The sequence below is a fragment of the Strigops habroptila genome, chromosome 10 (genome assembly GCF_004027225.2).
Source record: "Strigops habroptila isolate Jane chromosome 10, bStrHab1.2.pri, whole genome shotgun sequence".
Taxonomy (NCBI): Eukaryota; Metazoa; Chordata; class Aves; order Psittaciformes; family Psittacidae; genus Strigops; species Strigops habroptila.
Genome location: NC_046359.1, coordinates 3,763,322 through 3,780,878, shown reverse-complemented (window position 1 = coordinate 3,780,878; position 17,557 = coordinate 3,763,322). Strand labels below are relative to the sequence as shown.

At 37.3% G+C, this 17,557-nt stretch overlaps 1 protein-coding gene across 7 annotated transcripts in view; it reads right to left on the bottom strand.

Annotated features, from left to right (window-relative positions):
• Window positions 1–2,377: 2,377 nt before the first annotated feature.
• The window catches only part of RGS17 (regulator of G protein signaling 17), a 73,634-nt gene continuing 58,454 nt past the window's right edge, over window positions 2,378–17,557 (bottom strand). For 4 of the 7 annotated variants that reach the window (XM_030499487.2, XM_030499489.1, XM_030499491.1 and 1 more), the window contains 3 exons: window positions 11,060–11,149; window positions 8,893–9,127; window positions 2,378–5,884 (listed from right to left, as the gene is read on the bottom strand). In XM_030499487.2, coding sequence (XP_030355347.1) covers window positions 5,696–5,884; window positions 8,893–9,127; window positions 11,060–11,149 — 514 coding nt within the window. In that variant the 3' untranslated portion in view covers window positions 2,378–5,695. The remainder of the gene's footprint in view (window positions 5,885–8,892; window positions 9,128–11,059; window positions 11,150–17,557) is intronic. The other 3 variants (XM_030499492.1, XM_030499494.1, XM_030499493.1) reach the window with 1 other exon arrangement.

The following is a 17,557-nucleotide window of genomic DNA, read 5'->3' as shown; positions in this document are numbered from 1 at the left end:
ATACTTTATTATAAAAATGTGCAACTATCCATAAAACTTTATTAGGCAGCATTTTATATTACAATCATTGGAGGAGTCAGTCAGGTGTTTGCTGTTCTTCCGTCCTTGCTCATGTCTTAACAGAACTAGGTAGTCATGCTTTACAACTAAATTATACTGGTGGAATAACAGTAATTTCCATATGATACATTAATAAATTGTTATTTTTATGAATGTAATATCAAAATGTAATGTCAAAAGTAATACCAAAAGTAAGAGTAATGCTTGCACAGCTTACCTAAATAGTTTTGGTAGTTAGAAATGAAAACTTGTAAGTTTGTTCCATTCTGGAAATCCAAAGGTAATACGGTCAATGTGAGAATTTGTTATTCAGAATATTAAACATTAAAATGAATGGTTGGATAAAAACATTTTCCTATGATTGTAAATGCACCACTTTGAATATGGTTTATTGGCAAAATACACTGTAGCAATAACTTATAAGTAAAAATCCCACTTGAAGAGTTTTGTGGAGAATGTGCAGTCTGTGCAGCTAGTCTGGTGCTGATAAACAGCCCAGGGCGCTGCTTATGAAATCTCACCCACCGAAAGCTTCCCTTGCACTCACTGCTGCCTGCCCTTGAAGGTCCCCGAAGCCTTCTTTCAGAAGGGTAAAGGAAAAATTATCAAATTTATGCCTTTAATACACCAAACATTTTGGTGTTCTGTAACAATGAAAGAAATTGCAAGTTTTAACAGCTGCGTGAACCCTGCTTTTGCGAGAAGTATGCAGAACTCATGAAATCTAGATTAAGGGTGGTTTAATATAAAGCTTTTGAGAAGAAAAAAAGTAGCGTGAGTCAATGACTGATGGTCAGCCTTTGAATCACCTGGACTGTATCCCTGTTTTAAATCACAAGGATGGATTTCCACAGAGTGAGTTTATGGATAAAGGAACGGGCAAAATCTGGCTTTTGGTGTAACATTAAGGTAATATGCAGACAATGTTTATGTCGGGTTTTTCTCCAGGTGATTTTGGCATCATTACTGCTTTGTTCTTTCATCCCACAAACGCCACTTCTGCTGCTGGCAGAAGTATTCAGGACCTATGTGAATGGGGCTGTTTTGTCAATGCAAATATACCCAGGGTATTGGCGAACAGGAGTTGACCTTTGTCACTGCAACCATGTCCCAGGGTGTGCTACAGTGCTACTCTTGGGTCTCTCCAAAAATAACAGCATTACAGGCTGAGAAAAGCCCTATTTTGATGTTGATAGCTAGACATGGTTCAAATCAACTTGAAGCAGACATTGCAGCTGTCTGTCTACAGACAGCTGCAATGCAATGCTTAGACATTGCAAAGACAAGCTGCAATGTAACCTTCATTTTTTGCTTTGTTAGATTTGTTAAGGACTCAAGCTGTTGTTGGCTGGGTTGCTGTAGGGAGCAGACTCACGGACATTGTAGAGGTGTGAGCTTAACTCCTTGTGGTGTAGTTAAGAGACTTTCTTGTGTCAGCTTTGCTCTTGAACTGGTGCTGTGGAATACTTATGCTAAGTGGCTTTTGTAAGCACTTACTGCGTACAGAAGCTGCCAGTTCCTGAGAGGGCTCGTGGCGTGGTCAGTCCAGCATGCTGCTCTCACCGAAAGAGCTCCCCACTCTTTTATATATGGTTCCACAGGCAGATGCTCCTTGTGATCAGATTTGCTGCCTAGGAAAGCAAGTTTCGCATCAAGTGACAGCTTAAACCCTGGTTGTTTAAGGTAGAAGGTAGGTCTCCTCTAGTGGCTTGGTTTAGACCACAGCCTATCAGACACTTTTGCTTGCTTTTAATTTAAAACTCAGTTATTACTAGCTTAATTCTGGTTTGTGTCCACCCTCTGTTGTCCTACAAATGGATTATTTGGACTCCACAAGTGCTCAGGCGAGTAGTGGATGGCTGTGGGCTTGGAAGCTCTATGGCCACATTTCCACAGTGCCATAGACTCAGCTGCTTAACGTGTAGCCCGGCCACCTGTGTCACTGACCTGTCTTTTCTTCGTCATACCTTTAGTCTCCTTCATACTGTATGTGCCTCCAGTCTAATTTAAATATTCTTGATACTCTGTGTGGGTTTTGTTTTATCCTGGGTATCCCAAACTACTTTCAGCTCAGTTATGTGAAAGTTGACTGTAAACAGCTAAGTTGAACACGTGCATAATATAATACAATATATATTCAGTTTCTTTGAAACTTAAAGGTCAGGAGTGTACACAAGTGCTCTGCTTATTTGTGGCTATTTGGCATTAGGGTCTATTTGGCAGAACAGATTAAACACTGGGCAAAAGTGACAAAAGCATAACTCGCTTTCTGTAGTGCACTTGCTATATACATTCCCATGAAAAACTGAAATACAAGTTAAATACATACTTATTTTATTCCAGGCTATAGAATAAGTGTATTTAGGCAGTTTTTCAAAGTGTATTGTACACTGCATGCACAATAAATCAGTTTAATAGCTTGACTGTTTTACAATTTGTGTTCAAAGAACTGTAGGATAGGCAATGAGATCATGTTATGGCACGACTTGTCCATTTGGACCATATCAATTTTTTGACTAAAAATTTGGGAAACCCAAACTGATAGATGAAATGTATATTAAAACATTTTAATATGAGCATATGCTCCAAGAAAGTAATGTCACATGTTACGTTCAATTTTTAAATCCCTCCAAATAGAGGATTTAAAACAAGAAATTTTGAACGTGATTTCATTGCAGTATTACACTGAAGATTGGTGTAATATTTTTCACAATGATGTAACAGTTTCCAAATACAGATTTTGGAATCTTATGCTAGAAATTAAGATAATATTTTAGGGCCCGCACATCTAGCTTTAAAACTGTCCTTGAAAGGATGACTTGTCTATGTTGACAGGAACTTCTACCTGTGTGAAATATCTTATAAAGATAGCTTATGACTAGCAGGTCACCATCAAATAGTAACATTAAGAATATTCAAGTTTACATTTGTAAAGACTTACGCATGCAGTTTTGTCTCTTACACATTGTTTAGATGTGTGGACTAAATTTATTGTGCCTCAAACACCAACAAACTTGAAATTACACTATGTAAATATATACATATATGATGCTGTATATGTTTAGTACCACAGTAAATACAACTGTAATCAAATGATACTAGACATATATGTAGGACCATAGTTAAATTCCAATTAAGAAAAAAGCCAGAAAAAAATCATTTATTCTAACAGCATTTCACAGTAGAAGGAGGCAGTCCTTTCTCAGTGAATTCCCCCCCCATCAGTATTTGTAAACATCATAGCTATTATTCTATCAGTATAATAATTGAATAGTTTATTCATAATGGTAAGTAGCTAACCAACATGAATAAAGTTGTCATAACACAGTAACACTTTCAGACAAAACAGGTATTTATTAAAAGAAACATTTATAAATATTTTGTCTTGCATTTTAAACTACATTTTCATAAATAACAATATTTAAAAGTGCTGAATATGGTAGGATAGTCAGCAACGCCACTGTAAACAGATTTTTTTTTCCACTTTGCAGATTATTTTTTGTTTAGATCCCATTTTGTCAAACACTACAACAGTTAAAATATTTGCATAGGGAATAGAGAATAGCCCTTTTAATCATCTCCTGAATTCTATATAAATTACAAAACCAAATGAGTTTAAGAAACAGTTCATTAAATTGTTCGTATATATATCCAAAAAAAGCACACAGGTTTCAAGTAAAAAGAATGATTAAAAAAATTCCCCAGACTTGCTATTTGAAGCATGTTCAATAAATTAAAAAAATGAGAGGTAGTAAAACAAAGGAAAAAAAATAAGCCCCAGAAGATAAACTAAGACCTGCATCCTACCAGTTACTGTATAGCAGCAGACCTGCCTCGGCAGCAGCGGCTCCAGGGAGAGCTGTCACCAAAGGCTGCCTGCAAGGAGCAACTGGGGGTTGGAGCCAAGTGTGTTGGGGCTAGATTCCACTCAAGGACACAACTGCCAGACCTTCCAGTCCCATCGAAAGCAACGGACTTATGCCATGTTTGGTCCTATATAAGTGAGAAGAACCTTGCCTCTTAAGTCTTAGTATAAGACCAGAGTTGTCAGTATTAAATATATATATACACACATACATATACGTATATATATATTTAACGAGTATTCAAAACCATTTCTCGGTATATCTTTAGCAGTTTGTGAGGGATGCTAACACTCATTTTGCTTGTATATGGTAGGAATGAAGATGGGTTATTTTAAGTTCCGAGTCACTGTCTCTTTAAACATCAAAATGCGTCCTAAAATTGGACTTTTTTTGATAAAAAGGCCAAGCAAACACCTATTAAAAACACCACGGCAGCCAAGTGATGGGGGTACCGTGCTGCCTTAGCTCTGATTAAGGGCTCAGTACAGGATTCTTTACCCAGGAAAGACACCTGTTGCATTTCCGTAGGCATTTTGCTCGGGTAAGGACTGTAGGTTTAGGAGCCCTTGAAGTTTGGTTTAATATTACTCTCCAAACCCCTTGTTTTCAAGGAGCTACTCAAAATCAATGAGGCTAGAAGCTAAGATAAGTAAGTCTTTTAACCCACCACCTTGTAAAACATTACTTTGTTTAAAAACATTTTTTACTGGATTTAGCTTTCAAAAAAAGAAAATATCTTACAGGACAGATGCAATTCATCAAAATGGTCTAAAATGCTCTAAAATGCTACATGTAGGCAATCTTTTATTAAATTTCTTTATTCAAAAAACTAAATTATCAAGCTTTTTGTGGTTTTGTTTTTGTTTTTTTTTGCTGAAGTACATAACATTATACAACAGTGTTAGAACTGGATAACCAGTCTTTAATAAATCAATTACAGTATCTGACATCTGAAATGTACATTGAAAATCTTTGTTCTTTTAACAATTAAACAATATCAGCGCATAGATTGTGTCACCCAGATATGGATCCCTTTAAGTGGTTTGTGCTTTTTTTTTCTTCTTTTTTTTTTTTTCTCTTTTTGACATTGCAAACTCTGTAATGAAAATGCCACAGTTTTGGCAGTGAACAACCAGAGGAATCCTCCGCTTGATTTATTTTAAATAAACAGTGATAAATAGCTCTTTTTTCTGTACAGAAATATTGGCTTCAAAAAGTCAGTGTATTGTACTCAGTAGAGCATGTTGAGTAATGCTACACCTTAAAAATTGGCTTTTTTCAGTTAGTGGTGTTAAAAAATGCAAGCCTTTTTCTGGTTTGCTGCAATTGTTTCTATGTACCATAAGACTGTATTGCACAAAAAAAGTTCTTAAATACAGATATAATTTATGTTATTGGATTAAACATTGCAACAACTAAGTGGTAAGTGAAGCAGTTTTACCTTGCACATGCAGTGTGAGGATACACAAGGAGACTGTTCATAAAACTACAAATACATCATTGCAATCTTGACTGCAGTAGGGTGAAAGGAGTGTGAAACAAATGTATTTTGGCAAATCCATTGTTCCCCTCCCACGCCATCTCGAGCAAGGAGAACCTTGGTAAAAATGTAGACAGAGACCATAATGTGTATTTGTTTTCTTCACAGTAGCCTGAGTAGTGCTAAACTGTAGTTCTCCAGGAACCCAGCTCCAGATGTTATTAAACTACTTTTCTTCCATCCCACCCACCCAAAAAAAAAATCAAGTTATTTTGTTTGAAAATTAAAACTAAGTTTCAGAAGTAGAGCCTGTAATACTTTCAACAAGAGACTTATAAATCTGAGAGTTCAAAAACCTTGGAAAAGAGTCCCTATGCATTAGGGTGTATATCTGGAGTTGGGCATCTTCATACATATGAGGGCTGGGATCCAACAAGTTTCTGTTGATCACTTCTCTCACCCGGGAATCAAGACTAACCTGAGGAAGATGAGAACAGACTAATGTTAAACAGTCATATCAGAAAGGCTGTTGTATGTATCTTTATTTCTCAGGGCACCATTGAACACCCTGAGTTTATCGGTTTATTCAAGCAATGCCGTATGCTTCTTTCAGAGCCACCACACAATTACAGATTGAGACCATCAACTCTATTTTAGTTTTGACTTGGTCTATGCATTCATCTTAAGATCTGTAAGATGAAATGCAGCTGTATAACAGAATAAATACAGTGCAGCTAAATAAATCTCTGCAGTAACCTGTATTTCCCAAAATATGTTATTTTACATTAAAAAAAAAATTACATATTTAAAATTATTTCTCTGAAATGAATGACTCTCATTCAGAGAGCTGAAATGTTTTTTTCTGACCACTTGTGGTTAAATCTTTAAAAGCTTTCTATTCAGCATTCTCATCTGTCTGCTCTACAGATATTTTCCCCATTTTTTTCAGGCACTTACACTTATTACTCTCAAATTACCCAGAGTTTTTAATCATTGTTATTGTGCTAATCTCTCCATTAATCTTAAATATTTCAGATTTGTTCTTCTTTTCAAGACTCTCTAACATCTGGTGATTTATACTTTCAGGATATCATGTATCCATATTGAAGTTGTTAGCAAGTTTCAATTTTAGCTTCTTATTTACTTTCCATTTGTAATGAACTCCTGTGCTTAGGCAGAAAAGGGCATATTATTCTTGGGATGAATGCACAGATGATTTTAGAATATCATTTAGAAATTTGAATGAATGTACAGCTTATCCACAAAATGCTCTAAAACCAGCAAAATTAATGCCTTCTGGATTAAATGAAATGGCAGTAGCAGGAAAGCCCACTGGGGCCAGCAAGGGTTTACTCAGCTAAGAAGAAAAAGGCTAAAACAGAGTAGAGAAATACCAAGCATGGATCAGTTAAGCTACTATGATTTACACCAGGTTGCAATCTGACCTTACTACTCTGCAGCCTTAAAAATAGATACTCATATTGTCTGAAGGATTGAGTTCATGTACCAAGATACCTTGAGATGTGAAGGAGGCTGAGATGAGAACTCAGAACATGTGTGCATGTGTGAGCTTGTGGTTTTTTATATGTGGTGAAGCAAGTCTTTGAAATACAGTGGTATGGTACTGAGTAGTAAACATATTTTCATTATATTTTCAGTATCAACTGCAAAATCTGGCATTGTTGGTTTGTTGGCATGTTGAACTATGCTACTGCCACATCAGGCAAGCTCTTTCTCCTCCAATATTTGCTGTTACTTGATTATCAGTCACAAGGCACAACTATGATGCAGCCTAACTGTGAGTACGCTGTTGCTTATTCATGCTAGCAAACCATAACTGTTACTCAAGTACGCTCTCCCTGCAGAACATCTATTACACCTGCTTAATGCACACTGTCCATCTAAGTGCTCAGTTCTACGCCCACACACAGCACCCCGGGGTCCCTTCTGTATGTCTCCCTTACGGATGGGCCGTGGTGTTGCGTCAGCTGCCACGAACAATCTCCCCCCATTCCTACCCCAGTGCTTGCCTTGATCTGGGCAGCTCCACAGCTAGCTGAGTTAAGGAATCGATCCGTTTGAAAATGGCATTTCTTTGGGCTGTTTTTCAACCCAGGCATTTTTCTCATTGAATTCATTGACTAATATAGCTGTGCAAGCAGACCGGACTGCACAGCAGGAATGAACAGACCAGAGGGGCTGCATGGCCAGTGACTGCCAGCATTTAGACACAACAGCATGCGAGGGTGTAATGTTATATTAGTTTTGAGAAGCAGTGTTGCAGCCATGTGTCTTTGAAATTTATTTGAATAGATTTAAATCCCAGACCACTGAATTTCTGTAGCACAGAAATGACACGCTAAGATTTAAGCAATTCTTTCCCTGAAACAGATGCACACACATGTATATTATCAAAACCAATCTATGCAGCTAGCTAATTGATGACATCTGCATCACAAGTTTGTAAGTAGTTTTGTTAAACCCCAAGTCAAGCAACACTTAGTGTTTGAATTTTAACTGCTAGTGATCATAGCCCAAAAAGACAAGTGAGCATTCAGCACATACATATGTACTAGAGATATTAAATTATAAGAAAAACTCATTATTAACTTGCTGTACTGGCTGTTATCTCACTCCAAAGCAAATGTATACCCTATGGCACAAGAGAAAATAATGGAGCTGCTGGCTTCATTCATATGAATGAAATTGCAAATTATTACTAAATGCAGTGCAGAAGTAAAACGTAGGAAACAAAGTCCACAGTGAGCATAAATTAGCGTAATAGCGTTGAGTAGAAAGTCAGATGCAATGCACAGAGTCAAGGCAAAGGAGCTAAATACATAACTTGGCGTAAGAAAGACTCTTCTACAGTACTTATGTATTTATACCTCTATTCCAAAATCTGGTTTGATAGGGGATGCTTTTTCTTTACTCCAGGTGAAGATCATTTCAGAATTTGTCTATTTCAGTTTAAGGGTTAATGAAAATCTTACATGATTTCCTAGATATTATCATACCTTTCATTATAGAAAATAATGTAGTTTCCATTCCTGGACTCTCACATAGGAATAACCAGTGTAGATTTCAATTTTCTCCCAGACAGCTGTTGCAGCAGATAAATCTATCATGATTCTGATTTAAATTCCTCAATTTTGGTGCCTTTTCTCCAGAAATCCATTTGCATTACTTACTTCCTCTCTCTGGCTGGCATGTTGCATTACTAAAGAAGCATACCTATTTCTCAGCCTTCTCTTACTGGAGTTTCTAGAGTCTTATAGAGAACTTTAAGGTGGTGTGGCCAGTAATGCTAAATGGCCTGGCACCTCTGTCTACTTTTTCTTTCCTTTCCTTTCCTGATTTAATATCCATACAAAGACTTTCCTCTGACAGATCAGGCAGACTTTCAGACCCCTCTCTGGCAATCCAGGCTATAACATTTCTGCTCTGGAATAACAGAAATTGCAAATGTAACATTTACGGCTTTACCTCTTTTGGTGATAGTATAGAGATGTAATCTTCGTATATAAGTCTTGCTTTTTCTTCAATAACTTTCTTGTTCTGTTCCTTCTTTAGATCTTCACATGCAAGCCAGAAAAGGAGGTTCTCCTCACTATACTCTGTTCGAAGAAACTCTCTGAAAAGGTTCCTCCCAGCTGGTGTTTTCATCATCTTGTCAAAATTCTGAGCCCAAGACAAAATTTCATCTGCAGTAGGGTTTTGGCTGCAAAAGCAAAGTATCATTACAAATATGGTTCTATTTTTGTAACAGTGTTTTAATACATTTGTCCAAAAATTCTCCTTTCGACTGCACTTTAGTCCAGAGTGAAAACTGGAAGCAACAGGGCTTCAGCAGTGACAGGGGAATTTTGTTCACTCTTCATTGTGCATTCATTATCTCAATAGCCCACTAAACATGCTTAATGTTACAAGACATGCACTTGGTTTTCTACAAGTTTTCTACTAGTGTTGTTAGCCATCAGACTCAAAGACAAAATCCCACAACAGCATTGGATTCCTGCCTCTGCAGTTAAAGGAGATGTGATTTCAGGGAGCTGGCAACAGACTCTCTTTCATAGAATCTCTTTTTTCAGGCGATACCTGATGTCCCTGCCTGGTCCTGATGGTGCTTGGCCAACCACTAGTTGCCACATGGTTTGGTTCAGGAAGGACAAGAAAAACAAAAGTCTCTTGGCAGCCAAGAGCATACTAATGAGGCCTAACAAAATAGTAATTCAGAGAGCTTTTAAATTAGCATATTTCTCTGTGCTTGTACCTAAGGGTTGCTAAGTTTCCCTCTGTTTGGTGCTATTGACCTGAATGATGATCCATTGGCATGAGATGTGATGAATGTTGCTGGCAAAACTGGAGAGAGAAGAAATGGAAAAAAGTCCTTATTCCCATTTTCTGAAGGAAACTATTTGTGGCTTGTAACAGAGAACACACTGGATAAGTGATCAGAAGACTAACGCTCATTACTGAACCATTAATGTACCAATGAATAGATTGAGAAGGTAATACTCGAAGTTACTTAACAACAATTAAATATGGTTTCCAAACTTAACTGAGTGCTCATCCTCCGCTTCCCAACAGGATCCAATGCAAGAGCTTTACTAGCTGTTGTTAACAGATTCTGCATAATCATGTTGTACAATAAGTGACATTTGTCTATATGATTTCTCATTAAGGCCATTTAGCAGCTCCTACTCTGCAAGCAAGGCAGACTGGATGATGGGAAACTATTTGTGGTAACTTTTTGGCAGTCCAAAAAATCTAATGAATGAGAAAGTGTTTAACATTTAAACCATCTAGCAAAATAATTGTAACTTGAACCAAAAAGTATGAACATACAGAATTGAAGGTGAAAAGTCCTCTCTCTGAGGAGAATGAAAAGAACCTGCTGAGGTGGATGAGCTGACAAGCAACCTGTGCTCCCTCATTGTCTAATGGGAAGCTCTTTTCACTCCAGTATTTTGTGGAAATTTCTGACATTGTCCTCTTATAAATGACCATGAGTAGCAATGAAGACAAGGAGTTGTTTGAGTTTCTTTTACCATCAACCAATATCCTCTAGAGTTGAGCTTTAATTCACTTTTCATGGGATTAGAGAAATCAAGGCCATTGATAGGTTAGCATTTCTCCCGACACAAAACACATGGGCTCAAGCTTTAGACAAAAATAGAAACTCAGACTTTAGGTGTGTGTTAGCCCATTTTTCAAGGTATGTGTTTGCTTGGTTTATTCCAGTGAAACCATAGCCCAAGCTGTTTTATGAAAAATAGCCACATTCAAAATCTGACTGTGAAGTATGCTTAGTTACACCCATTAGTTTTTATTCTTGTCTGGACAGAAAAACGGATCCTGCAGGTAGCAGAGGCTTCTTATAGAGAGCCACAGGTCTATGGAACCATTCGTGTACCTCCCATTCCTCCCTGCAGTTCTTCCCCACAAATAAGAAACTGTAAGTAAGCCTGGCTTATGAATGTCTCTGCTGGCATTTCACTGTAAGGACAGATTTGGCTTCCTTTTGTATAGATTGTTTTTTGAGGAAAAGTAATTAAAAGGACATTCCCAAAGTATAAAATACAAAGCAATTCTTGATATTAATTATAGGCAAAATAAAAACATATACTAGACAAGATTTTGACCAACTTACCATTCTTCTATGACTTGGATACTCTCCATTTTGGTTGTATGTGTTGGCCTTCCTGCATTGTCTCCTCTATCTTCATTCCTAACAGTGAGGCTGCAATGTAGTACAACACTTTATTTTGTCTAGAGAAAGTTAATTTAAAACAATGATTATAGTAATGCAGACTTATAAAAGATATAAACCTATATAAAGTGTCATTTTTCACTCTTGCCCCTAAAATTTTGGACAGAAATTTTAACTAGTTTTCTCCTTAATTCTGATGAATAGCAATTAACAGTTCCTATCAGCATGTATATTTTTCTTACAAACTCACAGTTTATTCACTGAAAGATGGACACAAACTTAGAGGTCACTTCTGATCTGGAGTGATTTCACTCAGTAAAATGAGAATACTAGTAAGAATAAGAGTAGGGAGGATAAGAACATCTGAATTGGACACTGATGAGGCATTGGTGCCCCACCAGTTCTGGATGGCTGTTCATTCTTTAGGAGCATTCCCTTTTTTTCTCTCCAGGGTAGAGTGGCAGTAGATGACTCAGATACAAAACTTAGTGTGTGGCAGCTTCTTATGATTTCCTCCTCTGACCTTTTTTCATTCCCAAAAGTAAAACTTACAGCCTCTCAACAGAAAGGCATCCATTACACTCATATTACCACAAGCACGGAAAAGAAAGACTTCCTTTATGCGAGTATGGTTTGGTTGTGGTTTTGTTTGGGTTTTTTTCTTCTTTTTTGAGCTGGCAACTAGCGTCACTTATTTTTCTGTAATATCTTTTTAATAGGATTTGTGTTAGTGGTAGCGACTTCCTCTGTGTGTGCTCTCCATGAATGTTCTGGAACTTGTATTGCCAGCAAAAACACAATTCCTGATAACTACTGAAATAAAGCATGTTTTGAAAAACATAAATATTCATATAGGAAATGTGGTTCCAATAATTAACCTTAAGAAGTGGAACGTAGTAATGAGATGGAGATTTCCCTTTATTGGGTGTTCCCTGTGTGTCCAATTGAGAGAACAGAAGTAACCAAGCAAAAAAATTCTCCCTCCCAATCCCAAGACAACTCATATTTTGAATATCGAGTATTCACCATACAATGATGCTTTCAGTCCTCCTAAGTGGTTATATACAAAAATATGTTAGTAGCATAAAGCTTCTCCTTCCCTCACTAATCTGAATAACTTCAGCTTAGCTCTGAGAAGAAATCCCAGCTTTGGGACATTTTTAGCACAATTAACCTTTCCAGCCCTTATGCATTTATGAGTTTCTTCAACATTTTTTCAAGCTTTTGGCAGAATTAATATGTGATCTCAAATACTCTTCTGAAAACTGGAAGTTTAGGCTCCCAGGTAAAGCAGAGCACATATTAAGACTTAAACATTACAAAGACGTACACTTTCAAACAAAGCTGTTTGATGCTGGTTGCTCCTTCACTTACCTGCCAAGACCTTAGTTCAGGCCCTTGGTCCTGCTTCCCCTGTTACAGCGTAGGAATGCAGCTCCTGTGCTGCTAACGTGTTAGGGTGTCATCAACTGCTGCAGGAGAAACAACACATCCTGAACTCTGGGGTTGGCAGGTAAAAAGCTTTTCGACTCCTCTGACCTGTTGCTCGTCACTCTATAGAGGGAGCACCCAGGAAAGCCAATGGGAATTCCATATACAGGAGGAGAAAAAAAAAAGGACCTTCCACTTTCTGTCTTGTAATTTTTAAGTCCACACATGAAAATGCTTAGGGTCACCTTGCATCTGGCCAGAGCACAAAGTTGGGGTGAGGGAGCAGCAGGGAAGGCACAAAGCTTCTCTCTCTCCCTCCCTCCTTTGCAAGTCCATAGGTAGAGCAGCATTTGTCTTCTCTGCTGGGTGCAAAGAACTAAGTATCCTTTGATTTCATGGAAGAGTAACACCATGGAAGGAAGAAACAGCTTGTGTAGGTTAGGAGTGTTCACCCACGTCAGTCCAAAAGGAAACGAAGCTGCCCGCTTGCTTTCCTCCATCACATGAGGAGCAGCTAAGCTGTACTGAGATAATTTACTTGTCGGGCAGCAGACATCTAAGGTTTGGATGCACAGTCTTACTGGAAGTAGAAAGTGACTCATCTGAAAACAGTTAATCTATAAGGGTAATTTAATTTGATGTCTGAGATCAAATGCTCTTTGTTTTGCTCATGCAAAATCTCTGCTAAACTTAGGAAAACCAACATGGGCTGATGAAGGTGGAATAGAAGTAGTGAGTGGTGAGTAAGAAACAGAAATAGGAAAATGGACAAGAAAGCCCTGTTGACTTCAATGCACTTTTTTATTAAAGGAGTAATGGATAGGCCCTATGAATTTTGATTTTCTGTAAGATCACATCTCAGTAAAAAGTTCAAAGGCTGGGCCCAGAGTGTGGTGTGCAGTTTTCTGGTATCTATACCAAAGTGACAACGTGAGCTACACACTTGGCCCTAATTCCTTCATCTCACCATTCATAGCTGGAGTTCAATGGTTGAAGTTAGTCAGAGCTACAAAACAGGGAAGACTCTAAAGAAAGAAGTGTTCTACTTGGTTGGAACGATTTCTCAAGTTTGGGTATTGTATTTAAAACTGTGCTAAATTTACAATACATCTTGGCCTAAACTCTGTATTATGTTCCCAGTGACAAACACTAGCACTACATTTCAACTTTTATTTATCTACATCTGTCAAGGCTGGAGTTCTATCGGATACATTACTTTTGATATGTTTTTCCGGTGAAAGAAACCATCATTTTTATATAGAAGTACATTGAATTCAGAGTGTTCTGTTTTCACTCAAGGAACTGGTTCATGTTCACTTAGAAAAAAAAATTAAATATTTACACATTGGTGACTGCAAAGCTAATTTGAAAGCAGTCTTTAAATAACTCTGATCACAATAACAGATTGCTACCTTTTAGCTCAAAATGAAAACGCTGCATTGCTATTTGCTATGTTGCTATCTTCAGTTGAAAATACCCTATCTGTTCACATTTCTCTGTGGAATTCAAGCAGTCGTCAGCAGCAAAGGCACTTTGCATACCTGGCGTTGGTGTTCTTGATACATTATTCCATCAAGAAAGCTAGCTGATTATGGCAGAATAATTATGCTGTATAGTATAAAATTAAACAGAGTAAAAGTAACAGGATAAAGATTCACAAAATTATTTTAGTTAAGGCTTTAAGAAGAAGAAATTGCTGATATGCCTTATCAAAAAGCAGTTAAACTAAACGGAGATGTTCTAGAGAGGTATCTGATGTAAATTAACATATAGGGTGTTGGAGTATATCAGCAGATATCTTTAAAATCTAGAGTTGGAAATTACCCATGATGAAAGCACAAAAAAACTACTAATGCCTTAAAAAGAGAGAGTTTGGGTGCCTAAAGGCAAAGTTTAAAGTTTAAGTGGAAAGCACAAGCACTGGTTTGTTTTGTGTTCTTATGGAAGGTTTGTTCTGCCCACTTTTATGCTGATTCTATTGTTCTGGAGAGTACGGTAAAAAGTACTTCAGTAAACCCAAGTGGCCTAAGCTCAATGTGTCTTTCAAATATATTTTGGGTTTGACTTTTACAATACAAATAATTTCTATAACTACTGCAACAGTATTATTATGAGTAATATCTGTTTGCAGTAAGTGCATTTCCATTTTGCAACTTCACGGACTTTAGAAGTAAAAATTTTAATGACCAGGAACTGCTTGAAGAATACAAATTGAATAAACTACTCCATTTAAGGTTAAACTGTCCAGGTTCAGAAAACAAATCTTTATTTATTTAGCTACTGTTTTTTGGCTGTTAATATTCATGTTCAGCAATTAAATAATTGTTCTGTTGAGTAATTACTTAGCTAAATCAGTATTGCAGGGCACTGGTGCATGGTAATGTAAAAAAGCCAAGCTAATTGGATAAAAGCATCAAGAGAGTTGAACTTATTTAAGAGCAAAAATCTCACTGACTCTTCCTCTAGGTGTTTCCAGCCAGTGGTTTTAGCCTGTTTTTAAAGTTGCTAAGCATCCCTACTATTGCACTTACCTTCTACTGTCATTAAGAAACCAAACATCGTTTAGAGCTTGAACTTGATCTTTTGTTCTCTGCATATACAGTAAACAAATAGTCTTTAATTGCTTCCCAAGGGTCTGATTCTCATGTACCAACAGCCTAAATCTGGTGACTCTGAAAAATTACTGTTATCACTGTGGCCATTGTGACAGGAGCTAAGATTAATATTCTGCCCATGCGTGGCTAATACCAGTTACGATTCACTCAGGTATTTTCTCAGTTATGCACATCATATGTAGTATGTCTTCACGTTAATTTGCAATTATGTCTGGCATTGAAGACAATGTGACAATTAAAACCTATTGCCCTAGCAGTGTTTTTTGTGCTGCCATGAAGATAAGAAGTCAAACTGGGACACTCTGAACTAGTTGCCATTCAGGAGATCTGTGCTCAAATCCTGCTTCTTGCCTGAAGTTTGTAGATGCCAGGCTCTGCAGGGCAATGATTACATTTTAGGCTGAACCTGCATATGTCACACAGCAGGGCCACGAGCCCTCCAGCTACCAGGGAAACATAAAAACTTTCCTTATTCTAGCCCAAAGGCCACATGAAGTGAGTTGCACAAATATAATCTAAAGGCAGAATTTGGTTTTCAGATAAAGATCAATATTTAGTTAACATTTCTCTGGATAACAGATGTTCGGACATGTTTCTTTCACTGATCTACCCTTTGAAAGAGCATATCTCACTGGCACCGCTCCTCACCCTATCCTACTCCTAGGAATTTTTATTACCAGATCAAGAGACAAAATATTTTTAGGTCATAGGTCCAAAAGCCAAGAGGGATTTTTTTGATGCTTGAGTCCAGCTTGCAGGGCAAGTGAGTTACAGGCAGGCCTTCCATTACTTAAGTAATGGTGATTTAGTAGAGGCAGATTAAGTGTAGGCTTTCTTAAAAAAACACACCCGCCCCCCCAAAAAAAAACAAAACAAAAGAGATCAATATTTAACTGTGATTTTAAAATTACACTGGTAGGCGATGTAAAATGGCCATTCACCTAAAATCTTGACAAACACAGGTTGAATTTACCAAATAGGTTCTGATAGGAACTATTTTTTCGGGGTTGTTTGGAGGAGGAAAAGCCCTCCTTTAAACAGGTTAGTGCACTAATTCAGGATTTAAAACACCCTTCCTGTGCAACTGCGGTGGGGTAGATGCCTTTCACACTGTTCTGCTGAAGCTTTTCCACTTTGGTGAAAATAATAGAATACTCATTACACAGGACAGAAACAGGAGACTCCTAACTTAATGGCAAATCATCACATATTAAATACTTTTAAGAATTTTATATAAAGTGCAGTATTTTATACGTCAATGAGAGGAAAGCCTGAAAACAAGAATATATGATTAGTGCATTTTCCTGAAGTGAGGGGAAGGTGGTTTTGAAAACTCCAAGACAAAGATGGGCACCAACCCTAGATCTTTCACCAGCTGGGTAAATACCTTCACACTTCAATACAAAGTGTTTGTGCCCCTGCTTGTCTCCAAGCTCTTTGATTCCTTTACTTTTATTGCAAGTGTCTGGCTTAAAACATGCTATATGAACAGAAACATATTTTTCTTGCCTTTAATTCAGATGCAGAAAAAGTGCATGTCAGTTTCTTTTTCATTTTTGATTGTAGTTCAATGTGACCAGACTGTCTTCAATACTGTGGTTCAACAGTCAGTCACTGAAAAATCAATTGTTTGCACTGTTCACCAGTTCATTCCTACATGCTTAGGCATGCTGTGGTAGGAGTCAGAAATGGATCTTGTTCCTGTATGCTGTATGATAATGCAACAGACAGCAATGTGGGCACTCTTTCATTTCTTTTATGAACCAAAGATAAAATTATTTTCCGACACCTTGTTTTTCTGACAGCTGGAGTATTTAAACCTTACAGCAGTCAAAACTGATCAGGGATGTGTTTCTTTATGAGTAGAGAAGCATGATGATTTTGTTACGCTGTACAAAGCAATAATATTGAAAAATAACTGCAATATTATAAAGATCCATTCAAAAAGAAAAATACAGCTATGTTAATCTCAAAATCACTTGGAGTCTAGTCACTAATGCTATCTTGTGTCTCTCCAATCACACAAAAATAGGAACCCATGAGAATGAAATGTTAACATGAACAGTATTATCCAAGGATAACTTTCTAACTTCTTTTTTTAAGCTGAGTAAAGGGTAACAAACCTGCTTCTATCAAATTTGGAAAAAGAATTCACTTCTTTTTACAATAAGTGAATAATGTCCAGAATGCTTATTCTAAGAAAATCTAGAGCTAGAATCATGATTTTTATGAAGAAGGGATGCCTTGCACTAGATATTTTCATAGGTTCAGATAAACTTGTATTACATCCTTCCTGCCCCTGGCCGTATTAGAGAGAAAGGGGATGCATCGGCCATCAAAGCCATGTGTTGTGGTCTCTTATCTCTGGCCTCTGAGAATTTATCTCCTTGTA